The sequence below is a fragment of the Xenopus tropicalis genome, chromosome 5 (genome assembly GCF_000004195.4).
Source record: "Xenopus tropicalis strain Nigerian chromosome 5, UCB_Xtro_10.0, whole genome shotgun sequence".
Classification (NCBI taxonomy): domain Eukaryota; kingdom Metazoa; phylum Chordata; class Amphibia; order Anura; family Pipidae; genus Xenopus; species Xenopus tropicalis.
Window position 1 is genome coordinate 18,420,675 of NC_030681.2, and position 20,808 is coordinate 18,441,482.

General features: G+C 37.5%; 1 protein-coding gene across 1 annotated transcript; it reads left to right on the forward strand.

Annotated features, from left to right (window-relative positions):
- Positions 1 to 404: 404 nt before the first annotated feature.
- Positions 405 to 20,298, forward strand: dync2li1 (dynein, cytoplasmic 2, light intermediate chain 1). Its single transcript, XM_004914757.3, has 13 exons — positions 405 to 511; positions 2,250 to 2,370; positions 3,619 to 3,653; positions 4,469 to 4,538; positions 5,559 to 5,647; positions 5,987 to 6,173; positions 6,602 to 6,670; positions 7,113 to 7,190; positions 8,665 to 8,747; positions 11,409 to 11,479; positions 13,472 to 13,569; positions 14,549 to 14,641; positions 19,528 to 20,298. The coding sequence occupies exons 1-13, from the start codon at positions 498 to 500 to the stop codon at positions 19,597 to 19,599; spliced, it is 1,080 nt and encodes a 359-aa protein (XP_004914814.1). The 5' UTR covers positions 405 to 497; the 3' UTR covers positions 19,600 to 20,298.
- Positions 20,299 to 20,808: the final 510 nt, after the last annotated feature.

The window sequence follows — 20,808 nt, forward strand, 5'->3', positions numbered from 1 at the left end:
CGACGACTAGTCACGCAAAATACAATAAAGTCGCAACAAATCTGAAAAAATCGCTGCGGCGGCGAAAAAGTCGCAACATTTTCGTTTCCAATCCGATTTTTTCCCTTTCGGGATTCGGGTTTGTGGATTAGTAAATCTACCCCTATGTGTATAACCGATGGATTGTGAGAGGACCGCAAATAAAAGAATCACAAGTGCCTTTAAGGCTTCTGGGAAAGAGCTGGGCTCCTCCATGGCTTCATACAATCTAGTCCCCTAGGTAGTTAGCTGCCCAGTTTGTGAGGACACCTTATTTTCACACAAAGTAACAAAACCAACAAAACGCACACGTCTGACTTTATTAAAATAACTTTTCCCTCAACAGTGAAAGGAAACTACAACTCCCAGGATTCCCACAGTATTAACGTCATCAACGTGCGCCAACGTCGCCGCAGTTACCATAGAGACGGCTCTTTGGTTATCCTGTGAGTCTGTAGAAGCGCTCAGGGCTGAAGGCGATGCCCCGTACCGGGTAGGTGTTAGTGACACGGAAAAGGAACGTATCCGTACCCTGCTGTGTGTTTATTCCCCAGGCTGCTGCCATATATCTTCCTTGTTGCCTTTTGCCTGTTATTGTCCTAAAATTAGAGTGCACTCCCCCAGCAGCTGAGCTAAAGTGTAGTTTAACAACAAAACAATGTTTATTTTAGTGCAGGGCAGATATTACATTTACCTTGAACCCCACAATATAAGAGGGACCTAAACTCTCCTTTTCCTGTTGGATCATGGGAGTTGTAGTGCAGCTATAAGTAAGGGCCTTACTCTGGGCTTTCCTGGTATTCCTGAATGCTTCTTAATGAGGACCCATTATCCAGAATGCTCGGGACCTGGTGTTTTCCAGAAAGGGGTCTTTCCGTAATTCGGATCCCCTACCTTATGTCAACAGTAATTAAACCCAATTGTTTGGCTCCAATAAGGATTAATTATATCTTAGTTGGGATCAAGTACAGGTACTGTTTTATTATTACAGAGAAAAGGGAATCATTTAACCATGAAATAAACCCAATAGGGCTGTTCTGCCCCCAATAAGGGGTAATTATATCTTAGTTGGGATCAAGTACAGGTACTGTTTTATTATTACAGAGAAAAGGGAATCATTTAACCATGAAATAAACCCAATAGGGCTGTTCTGCCCCCAATAAGGGGTAATTATATCTTAGTTGGGATCAAGTACAGGTACTGTTTTATTATTACAGAGAAAAAGGGAATCATTTAACCATTAAATAAACCCAATAGGGCTGTTCTGCCCCCAATAAGGGGTAATTATATCTTAGTTGGGATCAAGTACAGATAATGTTTTATTATTACAGAGAAAAGGGAATCATTTAACCATTAAATAAACCCAATAGGGCTGTTCTGCCCCAATAAGGGGTAATTATATCTTAGTTGGGATCAAGTACAGGTACTGTTTTATTATTACAAAGAAAAGGGAGTCATTTAACCATTAAATAAACCCAATAGGGCTGTTCTGCCCCCAATAAGGGGTAATTATATCTTAGTTGGGATCAAGTACAGGTACTGTTTTATTATTACAGAGAAAAGGGAATCATTTAACCATTAAATAAACCCAATAGGGCTGTTCTGCCCCAATAAGGGGTAATTATATCTTAGTTGGGATCAAGTACAGGTACTGTTTTATTATTACAGAGAAAAGGGAATCATTTAACCATTAAATAAACCCAATAGGGCTGTTCTGCCCCAATAAGGGGTAATTATATCTTAGTTGGGATCAAGTACAGGTACTGTTTTATTATTACAGAGAAAAGGGAATCATTTAACCATTAAATAAACCCAATAGGGCTGTTCTGCCCCCAATAAGGATTAATTATATCTTAGTTGGGATCAAGTACAGGTACTGTTTTATTATTACAGAGAAAAGGGAATCATTTAACCATGAAATAAACCCAATAGGGCTGTTCTGCCCCCAATAAGGGGTGATTATATCTTAGTTGGGATCAAGTACAAGGTACTGTTTTATTTTTACAAAGAAATAGGAAGCCATTTTGAAAAATGTGAATCATGGAACCTATGGGAGATGGCCTTTCCGTTATTTGGAACTTTCTGGATAAGGGGTCCGATACCTGTACCTGCACAGACTTGTGTACATGCTTCACATATCAAATTATCTATTCAGTTGATTGCATGGCGCTGTGGAATATGTGTGTGCTTTATTAATAAGTGTTAACAATAACAATATTGTCTTTTTGCAGTGATAACCTTTGGGATATAGCAATTTCCGAGGTGCAGCAAAAGGAAAATGCTGGAGATGGAAATGAAGAAGTAGAAGAAAATTCTGAGAGATCAGTGTTTTTCATAGGAAACAAGAATGGGGTAAATAATAATGTCATTTGAGCCCTGCTCCCATACAGGCCATTATGGAGTAAAGCTCTTGATATGGTTCATGCGCACTTACAGTCAAGTATAAAAGCACATCTGTAAGGATGCTCATCAGCAGCTGGGATTAGGCAAAATATGTGGAAATATTCCAAGACCAAGGGCCAGAACCGGGATAGGGGAAGAGGATTTGTGCCTAGGTAGCAACAGAGCGGGGTGGTAGGCACTTACCTCAGCCCCCTGACAATCCCTAGTTCTAGCCAAAATGATGCCATACCCACTAGTCACCATCACTCATCACATCGCTGTACCCCATAGTCCAACCCTCCCCTCTCTGCATAAACCTCTCCCCTAAAGGGTGCCTTGAGCACATCTCACATTTGGCCCAGCACTGCCAATATGCTTGGGTGGAAGTCTACATTTTAGCAGTCCACAAGCATCTTCTGAATAATCTGAATAAAATGAGCAAGTCTGTAATGGGGGGTAAGTATAGCAGCTGTGCACAGCTGTATATATATTTACCCCCAAAAGCTGTTACTGCTGCCAAAATAGCAAAGTGTGGGGATTCGGCTACTTATGCAAACAACATGTTTCAGGTTTTATTTCCCTTAAGGGAGAAGGAAAGGCTAATAAAGAGTTAATCTCAAGACGCAGGCATACCTTCAGTTCCCTCAATAGTGTCCTTAAGTCTCCCCATATTTCTACTGTTCAGATGATCAGAAGCCTAGGAAAAAAAAACGCTGAGCTGTGTAAAGAAAGTTCCCATAATGCCTCGCTCCTGCACCAAGACCAAGACCCCTGTACATGCTCAGTTAGTAAGACTATGAGGAAGCTTCCTGCTGATTAGCTCAGATCCACATCCCTAAGGGGGGTGGAGGGAGCTCTTAGCATTCTTGAGGGAGGGGGGAGCAAGAGAGGGGAGAGAGCTGTGTGTCTCTGGCACAGGAAAACAGAAACAACAAATCTTTTGACAGTGCAGTGTTTCTGTGAGTGCTTATGGCTGTATTTACATAGACCTTTCTGATAAAGCTTACTTAGTATTTACCTTCCCTTCTCCTTTAAAAATGTTTTCTTACGTAGTCACATTACTGTATACAAGGAAATATTTCTATAATATTTGCCCATTAATAGTATTACATTTTTTGTAATCTTTCTACTGACTAGAAATAATGGAGAGATATTAAATGGATGGGGAAAATATTTATATTTTTCTTATACAAACAATTTATTCTTTTTTCCTTGTAGGGAAAAACAACCACTATTCTTCGCTGTCTTGATAGGTAAAAGCTTTCTTCAGCATGTTTATCATATTACAATTAAATAAAAGTAACATTTTTTAATAACATTGTTTAGTGAATCTGTGCTTGATCTCTCAATTGAAAGGACAATATTTTAGTGCAAAATAAAAGCGAGCGTCAGTTAATTGTATGTATCTATGCAGGTGCATAAGCAATGCATTTTTTATGCTCTGCAAATACTTGAAATTATGGCTGAATGATTAACAGCCACTGCCCAAAAATCAAATAGCACAAACATTTGCTTGGCAACCAGTATGAACAAATGGTTTTTTTTTTAAAAAAAATTAGCCGACACCAAAAAAGTTACTATATAAGCACAATCTCATTATAACCTGTAGCTAGTGTTTTTATGTTAGAGATCATTCTTGCACATAATACCCTACCATAGTTTTTACATAATGTTTATACATGGACCTGTTAGGCAGAACACTAGGGACCTGAGGATCTCTGCATAAGGGGTCTTTCTGTAATTTGGATTTCTATATCTTAGGTCTACTAAAAAATAATGAAACATTAAATAAACCCAATAGGATTGTTTTGCCTCCAATATGGGGTAATTATATCTTAGTTACGAAGGTACCTTTTTATCTTTACAGTAAAAAGGAAATTGTTTTTAACATTTAAATTATTTGATTATAATGGCTTCTATTGGAGATGGCCTTCCCGTAATTCAAAGCTTTCTGGGTAACAGGTGTCCTGATATCAGATCCCATACCTGTAGTTGTTCAATAAAACAATCCAGCTATAGTATGTCCTGCCTTTGTAACTTTGGTAAATACTTTTGTTTTTGATTGTAGGGATGAAGCTCCCAAACCCACATTAGCACTGGAATATACTTTTGGAAGAAGAGCAAAGGGACATAATACTGTAAGTTCTGCAGCAGAACATTTTTTTGTTAACCTTTGTTTTTGTGTCCACATTCCAGCTTGTGAAGCACAATAAGATATTACAGGTATGGGACCCATTATCCAGAATGCTGGATAAGGATAAGGGATCTTCCCGTAATTTGGACCTCCAAAGTACAGGTACTGTTTTATTATTACAGAGAAAAGGGAATCATTTAAACATGAAATAAACCCAACAGGATTGTTCTGCCCCCAATAAGGGGTAATTATATTTTAGTTGGGATCAAGTACAGGTACTGTTTTATTATTACAGAGAAAAGGGAATCATTTAACCATTAAATAAACCCAATAGGGCTGTTCTGCCCCCAATAAGGGGTAATTATATCTTAGTTGGGATCAAGTACAGGTACTGTTTTATTATTACAGATAAAAGGGAATCATTTAAACATGAAATAAACCCAACAGGATTGTTCTGCCCCCAATAAGGGGTAATTATATCTTAGTTGGGATCAAGTACAGGTACTGTTTTATTATTACAGAGAAAAGGGAATCATTTAACCATTAAATAAACCCAATAGGGCTGTTCTGCCCCCAATAAGGGGTAATTATATCTTAGTTGGGATCAAGTACAGGCACTGTTTTATTATTACAGAGAAAAGGAAATCATTTAAACATGAAATAAACCCAATAGGACTGTTCTGCCCCCAATAAGGATTAACTGTATCTTAATTGGGATCAAGTACAAGGTACTGTTTTATTATTACAGAGAGAAAGGGAATCATTTTTAAACATTTGAATTATTTGCTCATAATGGAGTCTATGGGAGATGGGCTTCCGTAATTTGGAACTTTGTGGATAACAGGTTTCCGGATAACGGATCCCATACCTGTATTAGCAGTTTCTTACTGTACTGAGAAGCAAGATGTAACTTTAGCGCGCTGAGCTAAGGTATAAGGGTGATTGGGGGATTTTTATGTGCACTACTTTTTTTTTTTTAACTTTGAAAAAAGTGTGTGCGCATTAACATTTTGTTTTATTCTAGCCAAAAGATATTGCACATTTTTGGGAGCTTGGTGGTGGAACATCCTTGCTGGATTTAATCCAAATACCCATTACAAGTGACAATCTGATGTAAGTAATGTTATGGCATTCACTGATGCTTTTGTTTGGCAGGATCCTCAGTCTTTATAGTAGGAATACAAAATAAATTGTTTTAGAAGCACACATTCAGTGAGTGGATTTGCTCTCATTAAACTGAAGGCTGAGAAGAAATATGCCTCTGTAGATTTGAAACCAAAACTGTTATATTACAGATCATTTTTGATCTGCTGCAATAAAAGCCAGTTTTGGGGGCGGAAAATATGAAGAAAAGGTTGAATATTGGTACATGTATGCAACTCACTGATAGCAGCAGCTAGTTAATAAAGCCTGCTGTTTCAAAATAAATGTTTAATTTTTGCTGTTTCTCAGGTCTTTTTCTGTAGTTCTTGTTTTGGATCTTTCAAAGCCTAATGAGCTGTGGCCAACAATGGAGAGCCTTCTAGAGACCACAAGGAAACATGTGGATAAGATCATAACGGGTATTGCAAAGAACAGCTCCAAAATTGCCAACCAAATAAAACAAAAACTTTGGCAAACTATACCAAAAGACCACCCAGTAGGTATTTGTTCCATTACAGTGCACATCATGTAACTTATTTCATAAAAACCAACGTGATCAAACACAGCTTTACGCATGTTTATAATTATCTTTCTTGCTGTGTAGTACCTCCAAAGTACTGCGGCTATGTATAAATGTATAGAATTTGGTTCACCTTACAATTGGTTGCTGCTTTGTCCTTCATAAAATACCAGCTATGTATTGTGAACTTGGTGACTTCTAATATCCCCATATTTTACAACAGGAGAGGCATTGTTTATTATAATACACAAGTTTCAGTGAATCATGTGACACAAATGACATCACTAAGCACCGATTATAACTCATGACATCACCAAGTACCATTTATAAGAATATAATTTACAAGATATTCATGGATCTTATGTATTTTATATGTTTAATACTAATTTTCTGTTTTTCAACAGGACAGAGAATTAATAGACCCATTCCCTTTACCCCTACTAATTGCTGGAAGCAAATATGACATCTTTCAAGTAAGAAACTCCTGTCTTAATCTAACGATTTTGACATTTTACAGGAATATCAAAATTATATATATTTAGCTTTTGGGACATGTGGTAGTATATGATACTGGGCACACTGGAAGCTCATTGGACTATGTTTTATATGACACAAGTTTTATAGGAATTTTCACAAGGATGTGCGTATAACTGATAATTCAGGGGTTGTTTTAGGGAGACTAACAGTTGCTTGTTTTGCTTGGATTTCTTTTCAAATAATCCTAATACATTAGGGTATATACCCTTCTTGTAAAATATAAAGAAACAACATCCCAAACCAAGATGGAACACAATATTTTTTCTCTCTAATCTGTGTTATTATATTATTATTACTGTGACTGCAGTTTGACTGATACACAATATTTTATTAAACATCATCTGCCTATGATTTTACTAATGTTTGTCTTTATTTTAGGATTTTGATTCCGAAATAAGAAAAATCATATGCAAGACACTTCGATTTGTTGCACATTATTATGGAGCATCACTACTGGTTTGTACGATTCATGTTTCATTAATCATGCATTCAATTTCACTAGCAATTAATTCAAGCTAAAATTCTACTTAATAAGCCAAAAATATTGTACATACAAGCTATGAAAATAGAGCTGTAATTATAGAAGCCCTGACAATAATAGTGTTGGCTTTTAAGCTTGCATTGCGGGCAGTAAAATGGGTTGATGTGGTCGTTCCATGCCTCTCTCCCAGTTGATTGGTTGCCATGTAAGCACTTAATCTAATGAAAGTTGCTCAAGCAAGAATAAGGTGTTTCTATTACACTTATTAACACAGCCAGAATTAAACCGCTCCCTGTAAAACCCTTTGAAATATGGGAACTGCTGTAAAGCTTACTGAAAAACACCTTCAACATATTTTGATGTTGTTCTGCCTTTAGGAACTGTATTGTGAAAAATCAAACTGATTGTGCTGTAGATTTAAATCTTTTTACAGTCTTTTGATACTATACTTTGATGTACTTAGTGGATTTTGACACCGCTAAGAGAAAGATGGTACTGTATGTTGTAAGGAACATTTTATAATGTCAAAACAAATGCAGTTGTGATCTATCATGTTCATTCATCGAATGTCATCTCTGACAGTACTTAAGAAGGCAATCCCTGAAATTTCTTGTGATAGATAGAAGTTTAGCCAAGTATTTGTGGAGTTCAGATTCTGTAATGGAAATAGTTGGCCCAAAGAGGCATTAAGTGGCCACTGTGACAGTGTTTACCCAAGATGTGAAATGATAATGGGGCCCTGTACTAGTCAAGAACTGTTACACTTTGCATATGCCTTTTTAGCCACCTTGCAAGTTCTGTGCAATCTACAGTACTTTACACCTTTTGTTTCAACAAGAATTATTAGTGATGAGGGTTGGCATGATGGGGAGAGGTTTGATGCAAATGTGTCACCAAAGAGAAAAAGCCCTGCTCTTAGTCTGACCTACAACCTTCCCAAACCGCATCTGGAGCTAAGGTTCCTATCACAAAGCCGCGCTGGTAATCCCACAAGTCCTGTGAGTTTCAAACATGCCCACCCATCAATAAAATAGAGGAGGCAGTTTTTTGTTCTCATTGATGGATAAAGATTTTTGTTTTGTTTTATAATAACCATACCTGCATATACCACAAAGATTTATGGTATAAATTGTTGCTGCATTTCTACCCACTCACCCAGTATCCAAGTATTGACCCTCCAATCTGAATGGTGCGAAGAGCAGACACGGGTAGAGGATGTAATTGATAAGTAATTATTGTTTATAGTAATGAAGCAGTATAAAGAGCTGGCATCCATAGGGCCAGAGTTTGCATTCCTTTCTTTGCATAATATGCCATATGTGCCCATTGCACCAAGCATGGTGATGCAGAGCTAATTATTGTGCTGTTGAATTGCACTACTTTCCCTTATATATTGTGTTAGTTCTCTGTTACCATGAGTGATGTTTAGGTTGCATTTCTCTTTTGCAGTTCACCAGCAAGTCTGATGCCCTAATGCTCAAAGGAGTTACACGCTCATTTATAAACCATTTGGCATTTGGACTAGATAAAAGGTAAACAGTTTATGTCTTAGGAGAATAATTACAATTGCCTCTACAAGCATCATGTGAAATGTGTTTCATGTAAATAATATTGCAAAAAAATCTAAGCTGCCATTTTAGGGAGTCTTACCTAGACTTGGAGATTGTGGCTAGTTTTATTATAAGCATTACAGTCTTTGTTGACCTTCTCTGAAATTTGTCTCTTTTGATGGCAAAAATTTATTTGAAAGTCTAAACATAAACTTGAAAACATTAAGGAATTGGTATTCTGCATTTTGTCTAATGCAAGAATGTCAGTATGGGATGGCCTCTAGGTAGACATATTAGGCAATGCAATTTCCATAGCTACAGCACATATTTAATAACCTTGCAGTATATGAAATTTTTATTAATTTAGTTTTTAAGGGATGCTCTGGCTACCTTAAATAATGCATACATGGTAGCATTTGTCATATGACAATATACAGTATTCATCTGCATATACGGGTAGGGGACCAGTTATCCAGAATACTGTAAAAGTATTGTTTTTTCCATAAGGATTAATTATATCTTAGTTGGGGTCAAGTACAAGGTACTGTTTTATTATTACAGAGAAAAGGGAATCATTTAACCATTAAATAAACCCAATAGGGCTGTTCTGCCCCCAATAAGGGGTAATTATATCTTAGTTGGGATCAAGTACAGGTACTGTTTTATTATTACAGAGAAAAGGGAATCATTTAACCATTAAATAAACCCAATAGGGCTGTTCTGCCCCCAATAAGGGGTAATTATATCTTAGTTGGGATCAAGTACAGGTACTGTTTTATTATTACAGAGAAAAGGGAATCATTTAACCATGAAATAAACCCAATAGGGCTGTTCTGCCCCCAATAAGGGGTAATTATATCTTAGTTGGGATCAAGTACAGGTACTGTTTTATTATTACAGAGAAAAGGGAATCATTTAACCATGAAATAAACCCAATAGGATTGTTCTGCCCCCAATAAGGGGTAATTATATCTTAGTTGGGATCAAGTACAGGTACTGTTTTATTATTACAGAGAAAAGGGAATCATTTAACCATTAAATAAACCCAATAGGACTGTTTTGCCCTCAATAAGGGGTAATTATATCTTAGTTGGGATTAAGTACAGGTACTGTTTTATTATTACAGAGAAAAGGGAATCATTTAACCATGAAATAAACCCAATAGGGCTGTTCTGCCCCCAATAAGGGGTAACTATATCTTAGTTGGGATCAAGTACAAGGTACTGTTTTATTATTACAGAAAAAAGGGAAATAATTTTTTAAAAATTAGCATTATTTGCTTATAATGAAGTCTATAGGAGATGGTCTTCCCAGCAAAACTCTCTGGATCTCACGTTTCTGGCTAACAGATCCCATACCAATGTTTAACATTCACCCTATTTTGATGTGGCCTTCCTGATATAACCAATATGCTTTCTCCAATTAGTTTGGAATGGACCACATGTAGGGTTAGTTTAGAGATAATGTGAAGGCATTAAGTTTCTTATTTAGTTTAAATAATGAAAGGAATAAATTTGCTTGTTTTAGGCTACAAAAATTGTCAGCATCTGCCAAGAGTTTCTTAACCATTAATTAATTAAGGACTGATATTGTATCTCTGGCTACAGGCAAATGAGCCTAAACAAAAAAAATAATAAACTCCATTAGCTAAGGATATGAGTAAAAAAAGCATGTTCAAGGTCCTTAGCAGCCATGTAATCTGTAATTCCAATCTTACAGATAAGTAATCCATGTGACAGAGACAGCTAAGGTAACCTGGCTCTCTGAGTTTACTTTCAGCAAGCTCAACACATTATTAATAGCACAGTGTTTGCAGAAGTGGCAATAATGGTGATAAGACTTAAAGGTATATGTACTAAGGTGGCACAGTCCTAATAATTATATAACATGCAGTCTTTTGGACACAATATTTTTGTGCTTTTTTTAAAAGCAAGCCAGATAGAATAGCCAAAACAACTTAAATGGGATCAAAATGTAGCAGAAGTAAACTTGATCAGAGTGCAGTTTTATATTGGTAAATGGTGCCTTCGGGCTGAAACAGCTGAAAAACTGATGGAGATTATGGAACGACCTTAAGAGAGCTGTTCACCCTCGGAATTGTATTGTAATTACATTCACAAATAATGTTGAAACCTTTGAAAAATTGTTAAGACTTTTATTTTTTTCCTTATGCAAAAAAAAAATCAGTTATTGGGTGGAGGACTGCCTTTAAAGGAGAACTGATACAATTATTGGGGGTGCCAATTGTTAGGCACTTTCTGGCGTTTCTAACTATTAAACTGCTATCTCATGTCAGTGGGCCTAGAGGAGTTACATGGCAGATACGTTCCCACAAACCTGACATTTGTTATGGCCCTATTGTAGCAGACAGCAACTTTATTTGCACTGAGGTTATGCATTAGACCAGGCACTGACGGAAAACATGAAACACTTTATTAATATTAAATCTTAGCAAGCAGTGAAATGTGCCTCTTTACTCATTGTTCCTCTCAGTATTCCAATTAAATACATAAGTTCTCATTTTCTCAATAGTTCATTAATAGTTTTAAAAGTTATGAAATGATGAGCATCGTAAGGACCCGATCAGACACTATAAAAGGTGATATATTAATATCTGGGTTTTCTTTTTCTCCCTTCCTCTAGCAAATCTCTGTCTATAGACCACAATAAGCCACTTATCATTCCTGCGGGGTCTGATTCCTTCAGCCAGATTGGTGAGTGTCCAGTTCAAACACCTTCTTCTAATGCCAAACTACCAACCATTGGGATTTTTTGATTTCTTTTACTAATATGGAAATAAAAAACATTTTTTTTATTCTGGTCTGCGTTTATCAGAATGTGTAACTTTTATCTGGTTGCTAAGCCTTAAAAGAGAAGGAAAGATAAAAACTAAGTACCGTATATACTCGAGTATAAGCCGATCCGAATATAAGCCGAGGTACCTAATTTTACCTAAGAAAACTGGAAAAACATATTGACTCGAGTATAAGCCTAGGGTGGGAAATGCAGCAGCTACTGCTAAGTTTTAATAATCAAAATAAATACCAATAAAATTACATTAATTGAGGCATCAGTGGGGTATATGTTTTTCAATATTTATTTCAAAGAAAAACAGTAAACTAGCTCTGTAAGCGGAGAAGAGGGTCAACAAAAACAATATGAGTACTACCCCACGCTCATTGCACATTGGCAAACTGGCAGCAGACCCAGTCCCAGAGGGATGTAAGGGGAAATAAGTATTGCTAGTGGGAGCCTAGGGCAGGGCACTGGAGGGTCTGGTTGCAGGTGGCCTAATTTGCACACAAAGGAGAGAGGGTGCTAGTCTAGAGGGACCCATGAACTCGAGTATAAGCCGAGGGTGACTTTTTTCAGCACATTTTGGGTGCTGAAAAACTAGGCTTATACTCGAGTATATACAGTAAGCTTTATCAGAAAGGTCTATGTAAATACAGCCATAAGCACTCACAGAAACGCTGCACTGAGTCCTCTGTCAAAAGAAACAGGATTTGTTGTCTTTGTTTTCCTGTGCCAGAGACTTACAGCTCTCTCCTCTCTCCCCTCTCCTGCTCCCCCCTCCTTCAAGAAAGCTAAGAACTCCCTCCCACCCCCTTAGGAATGTGTGATCTAAGCCAATCAGCAGGAAGCTTCCTCATAGTCTTACAAACTACATGTACAGGGGTCTTGGTCTGGTGCCCCTGTTAGGAGAAAACTGCACCAGCCCGGGGTACCTGCAGCAAGCATTTCCTCTTCCTTCTGTCGTCAAAATCCCTGGGCCGGCGCATGTGCAGTAGAGTGGAAACCCGACTTTTTTGTTAAAGTTTGGCTTTTCACTCTACTGCGCATGCGCGAAGAAGGAAGAGGAGACCATGCTCGCAGCTACCCTGGGCTGGTGCGGTTTTCACCTAACAGGGGCACCAGCCCGGGGTTAAAGGTAAGCGGTTACAGAAAGATCCCTTATCTGGAAAACCCCAGAACCTGGAATTCTGGATAATATGTCCAACACCTGTAGTTTATTTAAATAAGGAACCCCTTCCTTTGGTGATGACTAACAATAAACCCTATTTCTTAAAGGAACAGTAACACCAAAAAATGAAAGTGTATAAAAGTAACTAAAATATAATGTGCTGCTGCCCTGCACTGGTAAAAGTTGTGTGTTTACTTCAGAAAGTCTACTATAATTTATATAAATAAGCTGCTATGTAGCCATGGAGGCAGCCATTCAAAGGAGAAAAGGCACATAGCAGATAACAGATAAAACACTATTGTCTTCTACAGAACTTATCTGTTATCTGTTATGTAACCTGTGCCTTTTCTCCTTTTTTCCAGCTTGAATGGCTGCCCCCGGGGCTACACAGCAGCTTATTATATAAATTATAGTAGTGTTACTGTAGCAAACACACCAGTTTTACCAGTGCAGGGCAACAGTGCATTATATTTTTATTACTTTAAAGCTCTTTCATTTTTTAGTGTTAATGTTCCTTTAAGTTATCTCTTCTAGGTCTTTTCCTGCTTAGTATTTAATTTTCAATTTGCAAACAGGATTTTTGCCTTTCCTCCCCAAATTTAAAACCTTACACTGACCCACACTTAATTTCATGTTCCGTTTACATTCCCCATGACACTGCAGTATGTTTAGATATTGTTCATGTTTTCTTGGCCTGACTATTTGCAGGGGAAAGCATTGCTAATTATTTTTCCTTCCACAGGGTCTCCACCAGCCTCTGACACTGACATCAGCCAGTTCCGTGTGCGCACACCCATGGAATTATGGAAGAAAGTGTTTGAAAAAAATTTCCCCCCCAAGGTACTGTGTGAATTGTGATTTGATTACATGAATGTGGGCACTATTGCCCTAATAAGAAACTAAACATTGCCAATAACAGCAGTAACAATAATACTGACCTATCTATCCACTCACATACAGACCCATACTGACCTATCTATATACTCACATACAGACCCATACTGACCTATCTATCCACTCACATACAGACCCATACTGACCTATCTATCCACTCACATACAGACCCATACTGACCTATCTACACACTCACATACAGACCCATACTGACCTATCTATACACTCACATACAGACCCATACTGACCTATCTACACACTCACATACAGACCCACACTGACCTATCTATCCACTCACATACAGACCCACACTGACCTATCTATCCACTCACATACAGACCCACACTGACCTATCTATCCACTCACATACAGACCCATACTGACCTATCTATCCACTCACATACAGACCCACACTGACCTATCTATCCACTCACATACAGACCCATACTGACCTATCTATCCACTCACATACAGACCCACACTGACCTATCTATACACTCACATACAGACCCATACTGACCTATCTATCCACTCACATACAGACCCACACTGACCTATCTATACACTCACATACAGACCCATACTGACCTATCTATACACTCACATACAGACCCATACTGACCTATCTATACACTCACATATATAAACCATATATACCAACATCAATACTAACTGTAGATTTCAGTATCACAATAGCCTTGGATAATATGCTTGTTCAGGAACTTATCCAGGCCACTCTTATAGGCATTAACAGAATCTGCTATTACAACATCACTAGGAAGGGCATTCCCCAACCTCACTGTGTGGTCTTCTCCTTTAAGACTGAGGGGTTTGGGCTGGAAGATGGACTTCAGGCCAGGCTAGTACTTTTCTTGTGTAACATGTTTCCAGCTTAGTAAACTGTGCCATTAACTCTTTTCTGTAGAATACAAATGACTTTAAAGAGACAAGAGACCCTGCCAAAGACCCACAATACTCAGAAGCTGAAGTTGATGCCATGCGGGCTCTAAAGGATCAGGTTAGTCTGCTAGATCTCTGGAGAGCTGCTACACGTCTGCATTGTTAGGAAAAAATAATTCTCTTGCTAAGTAAACCAAGCTTGCAATTTCTTTGGGGATTGGCTACCACCACCCCGAAGAAGCCAAATGCATTCTGACAAAATGACACATTCATCAGCTGTGGTAAATGTGTCCTCTCATAAACTTTTCTTTTCAGCGTCAACAAATCTGAGTCTTTAAGATCAGTCATTGTTTAATTTTCCTTTAAATAGGTGAAGATTTAAGAATTAGGTAAAATGGCAACCCCTGCCACCTAACTGAGATTTAAGGGAAGAAGGGCATTGCATAGTCTGAGGTTAATCTTTTTCCAGATAGGTGCAAAAGGAGATTGTGGGTTGAGTTATACTTAGAAACAATATATGCTCAGCTAAACAACTTTTTGCATGTGTTACAGATGTAACAGCAGCAGCAGCAGCAAAATAGTGCCTAAAAGGTTATATTGTTCAAAACATTTTTAATAACCTAGCTTATACAAGTCATGTGCAAAAAAGCTCTCAAGTCAATATCTGATGCTCTGATAGACAAATTATTTTTACTGAATGGTGTTCTCTAGCTTTTATTGCTTATTTTTTTATTTATTACTTTTAATTACTATTCAGGTCTTCTCCTATTAATATACCAGTCTCTCATTCAAACTACTCTCTGGTTGCTAAGGTAATCTGGAACCTAGCACCCAGATGAAATTCCAAACCAGAGAGCTACGAAACAAAGTGAAATAATTAAAAAAAATATATAATAAAACATTAATACCAATTGCAAATTGTCTTAGAATATTACTCTATACATCATAATAAAAGTTGTGAACAAGCAGATGATAGCAGTTTTTCCATGCTGTTTGGACCAGCTAGGGGCAATACAGAAAGTAAGAGAGACCTGGGACATGTAGGGTGCTTCCATAGATAATAATTCATATTAATACTTATTTCATAGCTTACAAGTTACATTTCTCAGGTATTTTCTCTGCTTGTTATTGTTTAAATGCTTAAAGTGCCAGGGGCAATATTTATCAAAGGGAGAATTTATTTTGTAAAACTTTGTTGAGAATTTTGAATCCTCCTTTTAAGAAATCCTCACCGTGGTGTTATAACAGTTCTTAAGGTAACTTTGGGGCAAGCACATGGAATACCAAAGTAGCCGTTCCGAGCAAAGAATATAATTTTTCCCTGAGTGATAAAAGCAAAAATTTCACTACCTTATCTGTAGCCGATAGATAACAAGCAATATGCCTACGCCAACAGACACATTTATAAAGATAGATTTCATTTGAGAAATGCTGCAGGGATTCTGTATATAACTTCATGTAGAAAAGCTATTGCAGAGTAAAGTCCACGTGGCTTCATTTCCCCTCTGCGGCAAATTAGAGAGGCTTCATATTGGGTTTTTTGCCTTCCTCTGCATCAACTAGAAGTTAGGCAGGTTATGTATAAGCATTATGGTTGAACATGATGGATATACGTCTTTTTTCAACCTAACTTACTATGTTACTATTTCCATGTATACAGTGCTGAGAAAAAGTTGGTGAATCCCAAATATAATAATAACTACAGGTATCCAAGAACCAGTTATCCAGAATGCTCTGAATTATGGGAAGGCCCTCTCCTATAGAGTGCATTATTAGCAAATAATCCTTATTTTTAAAAATTATTGTCTCTGTAATAATAAAACAGAATGTTGTACTTGATTCTGACTAAGATATAATTACCCCTTATTGGGGGCAGAACAGCCCTATTGGGTTTATTTAATGGTTTAATGATTCCCTTTTCTCTGTAATAAAAAAACAGTACCTGTACTTGATCACAACTAAGATATAATTAATCCTTATTGGAGGCAGAACAGTCCTATTGGGTTTATTTCATGTTTAAATGATTCCCTTTTCTCTGTAATAATAAAACAGTACCTGTACTTGATTCCAACTAAGATATAATTACCCCTTATTGGGGCAGAACAGCCCTATTGGGTTTATTTAATGGTTAAATGATTCCCTTTTCTCTGTAATAATAAAACAGTACCTGTACTTGATCCCAACTAAGATATAATTACCCCTTATTGGGGGCAGAACAGCCCTATTGGGTTTATTTCATGGTTAAATGATTCCCTTTTCTCTGTAATAATAAAACAGTACCTGTACTTGATCCCAACTAAGATATAATTACCCCTTATTGGGGGCAGAACAGCCCTATTGGGTTTATTTAATGGTTAAATGATTCCCTTTTCTCTGTAATAATAAAACAGTACCTGTACTTGATCCCAACTAAGATATAATTACCCCTTATTGGGGGCAGAACAGCCCTATTGGGTTTATTTAATGGTTAAATGATTCCCTTTTCTCTGTAATAATAAACAGTACCTGTACTTGATACTGACAGTGTACTGACAAAATGTAAGTGATTTTTGAGATTAATTTAGCTCATTGAAAATGATGGGCAGAAGTTTTTGCACAATCAAGGTTTTAAACTTCCAGTTTTTTAATATACACATTAGGGATTTTCAAGTTAATTAGAAATAAATTAAGATGACTGATTTTAATTGGCTGTGTGCATATTTTTTTTGCTCTGTCTGCATTTTTGTGCCTCTTTCTCCATTCTGCAATAGCTGAATTGTAAACTGCTACATATAAAAGCCCTACATCTTTGTAATCCTTTGATCAGCCCTTTGGTAATATTAGTATGTGCTCAGGGCATACTTTGATGATTATATATATAAATATACATATAGTTTTTCTGTAAAAATATGCATTTTGTCCTAAAACAATTCTGCTCTGCTGTGACCGAGAGTTACCCCTGTGTGCTCAATAAAATAGGAATGTGAGGCTGATAATCCCGCAGCTGTCATATATTGCTCTATGAGACAAGGATTTTATCAGCTGGGCTCTAGATAACACACTGCCGGCTAACATGCCAACAGTGTCTTAGGCTAATGGCACACGTGGCATTTTCTGCATCAGTTGAGAAAAAGCCAACTTGCTCTGAAGCTCCCAGCAGAGTGTGCAGTGGGTCAGGTACCTGTGGGTACCCTGCAAGTTGTGGGTAGGACTTTCAGATGGGGGTATAGATGCAGGTTTGCAGGTCATGGTCTGGGTTGTGGGTCTTTTATATATATATATATATATATATATATATATTTAGACAAAAAAGTGTCAGCACTCACAGGATTTAAAATATTTGAAAAAGGATAAATTTCATTACAAAATATGAAAAAGGAACAACAGACCTCAACGTTTCAGTCCCCCACAGGGACTTTCGTCAGGAGGCAGAGAAAGGACAGTGAATCAGTGAATATATTTATTTATATATATAGATAAGATCTGAAATTTCGATTTAAGAATCCTAATTTTGGCTTTTTGAAGTAACCAGGAGCAGCTTTTTGCTGCAGTTTCTGAACTCTCCTTATGTCAGCTGCACCCCTACAAATGCAGGTTATGGGTCCGGGTTTCAAAAAAATTGGACCCATGCAGGACTCATGTCTGTTAGCAGGATACATGTCTGTTACTCAGTACAGTCTTTAGAATTGCAAACGTAGCACATTTACTGTTTTAGGTCTTTATATAGTTTGTCAGTTTGTCCATAGGTACAATATCTGGAAAAGCTCATGTACATAGTTGCACCCCAGTCTGAGGCCACATCACAATGCAAGAGCGGCATGCAATCTGTAAGACTGCATAAATGTATTTACTATATCCAGCATGTTTTAATGTTGGCTCAAATATGTAACTGGTTGCAATTCAGATACATTGAGCTCTTTATGTACATGCTGCCAAGCCCACTTCTACCTCAGGCACAATACCAATATGTAAGCACGAGTGATTTCATTCTGGCACCATGGTGGATCCATTTACCAGTTATTATTATTAACATTTATTTATAAAGCGCCAACATATTCCGCAGTGCTGTACAATAAATGGGTTTCATACATTGGACATACAGAGTAACATATAAAGCAATCAATAACCGATACAAGAGGTGAAGAGAGCCCTGCCCAAAAGAGCTTACAATCTACAAGGAGAAAGAGTTGAGACACAAGGTCTGGGAATGGTGCATTGATGTGATCCTTATTTAACATGATCCTCGGAATGCCGTAAATGGCTACTCTGTTAAAAGGAACTTGATAATATATACTTGCTGCTAGAGCTGCCTTTAAGGTGGATATGTAGCCGAGTGTCTTTAGGTTGTGTAGTAGCAATGGCCTTGGCTCCGTATCCACACATAATTATATACTTGGCTTTCCGTGTTCTCTCAAGTTTTGCTAAATGCTGATTTGTCCTTTTGGGTGTGAATATCTTATTATCTTATCAGTTATTTATTAAGATAACTATAGCAATTTGATTTATGGCAATATTCATGGCCATGTTACAAAATCTGTTTGTTTGCTTTAAAGGGAAAGTATCAACTGGGATAGAGCAAAGGTATATTTGTGTAAGGTAGCCCCATGTGAACCCTGTGCTCCTCTTCAGCTTGTACTGTACCAGAGCAGGTCCGGGTGCAGCACAGCAAGGGGGGCATTTATTAACATTCAGATTTTCGTGGTTTTAGAGTTTTTTGAAACCACGACTAAACTCATTTCCATGAATGTCAGTCATTTATCAAAACATCCGAATTGAAAAAGCACAAGTGAAAACCGCGTGTACAAATGATTAAAAAAAATCCAAGAACCTCTAAAACCATGAAGCAAAGCTGTAAAATGAAGTTCAGTTCTTCTTTAGGTAGGACACGTTGCGCACACAGGCACACAAGCTGTTGGCCCCTAAGGAGCACCATAAGCTAAGCTTTCCATTAATGATGAATCATTAAACCCTGAACCATCTCTAGCTAACAGTATTAATGACATTTTGTATCTTATTGTGTTGTAGGAACTGGAGCAGTATAAGAGAAATGCTGACAGGACATGGAAGGCAATGGCACTTGAATCAAATGCACCATAATCACCTTAGATATCCCTTGGGGATTTGGTTTGTTCAACATTAAAGTTTCCCGTTCGTATGATTATTGGTTATTTCTTAAAAAGTGGAAAATGCTGCTTCCTTTTACTGCGAGATGCAGACCCAAGTTGTCTGATAGAATGCTGATAAAGAGCACTTGTAGCCAAAGCCCATGTAAAATATACACAATAGCTCCCAAATGGACTGCACAGTAGGAAGATATATCTGTGCATCTATAGTAACACATGGGGTTATTGTGCAACATAGGGCCCAGTTACCCACAGCCAATCAGGTGCTTTTATAACTGCTCCTGCTCTATACCAATAAAAGCTAACTGCTGGTTGGTTGCTCTGGTCTACTGGGCTGGGCAAACTTTGTACATTTGATGGCTTGACTCCCGCAGTCATTGAAATGCTTGTGTGAAGGAAATTCCTTCGATTTACCTGCTTTGTTATATACAGTACCAGCATCGGGGTCTATTATAAGGTAGAGCTAGAAACTGGACCTAAACGTTTATGCAAGATCACAGAAACAATTACAGTATATGCAGCTTGGCACAGATATGATGTAGAAATGTATTGTTAAAAATATTCAGTGTAATATAATTATTCCATTATTTTTTATTCTAAATATTCTTAAATATAAAACTAAAAAACTGAAAGATCTGTTGTCAATAAAAGTGTATTTTAATTATGTCAAGAAGCTCTTTGTCTTCGCTATTTGTCTGAGCTGATAGATGTGCCAACCAGAGAGAATTCAGAATGCTCGGGACCTGGGGTTTTTCGGATAAGGGGTCTTTCCGTAATTTTGATCTCCATACCTTAAGGGTGAAGACACACTGAACTACTAGTAGCAGCTACTTTTTCACGGCTACTAGACTCCAGAAAATACCCTGCCATAGACAATACTGAGAATTGCCTCTGGTAAAACACCCCTATAGACAATTATCAGTAAATGATCAGCTTTGTATATTTTAGTAGCCATGACAAGTAGCTGCTACTAAAGACTAGTGTCTTCACCCTTAGGGGCACATTTACTAACCCACGAACGGGCCGAATGTGTCCGATTGCGTTTTTTTCGTAATGATCGGTAATTTTGCGATTTTTTTCGTATTTTTTTCGATTTTTTCGGCGTCTTTACGATTTTTGCGTAAAAACGCGAGTTTTTCGTAGCCATTACGAAAGTTGTGCAAAGTCGCGTTTTTTTCGTAGC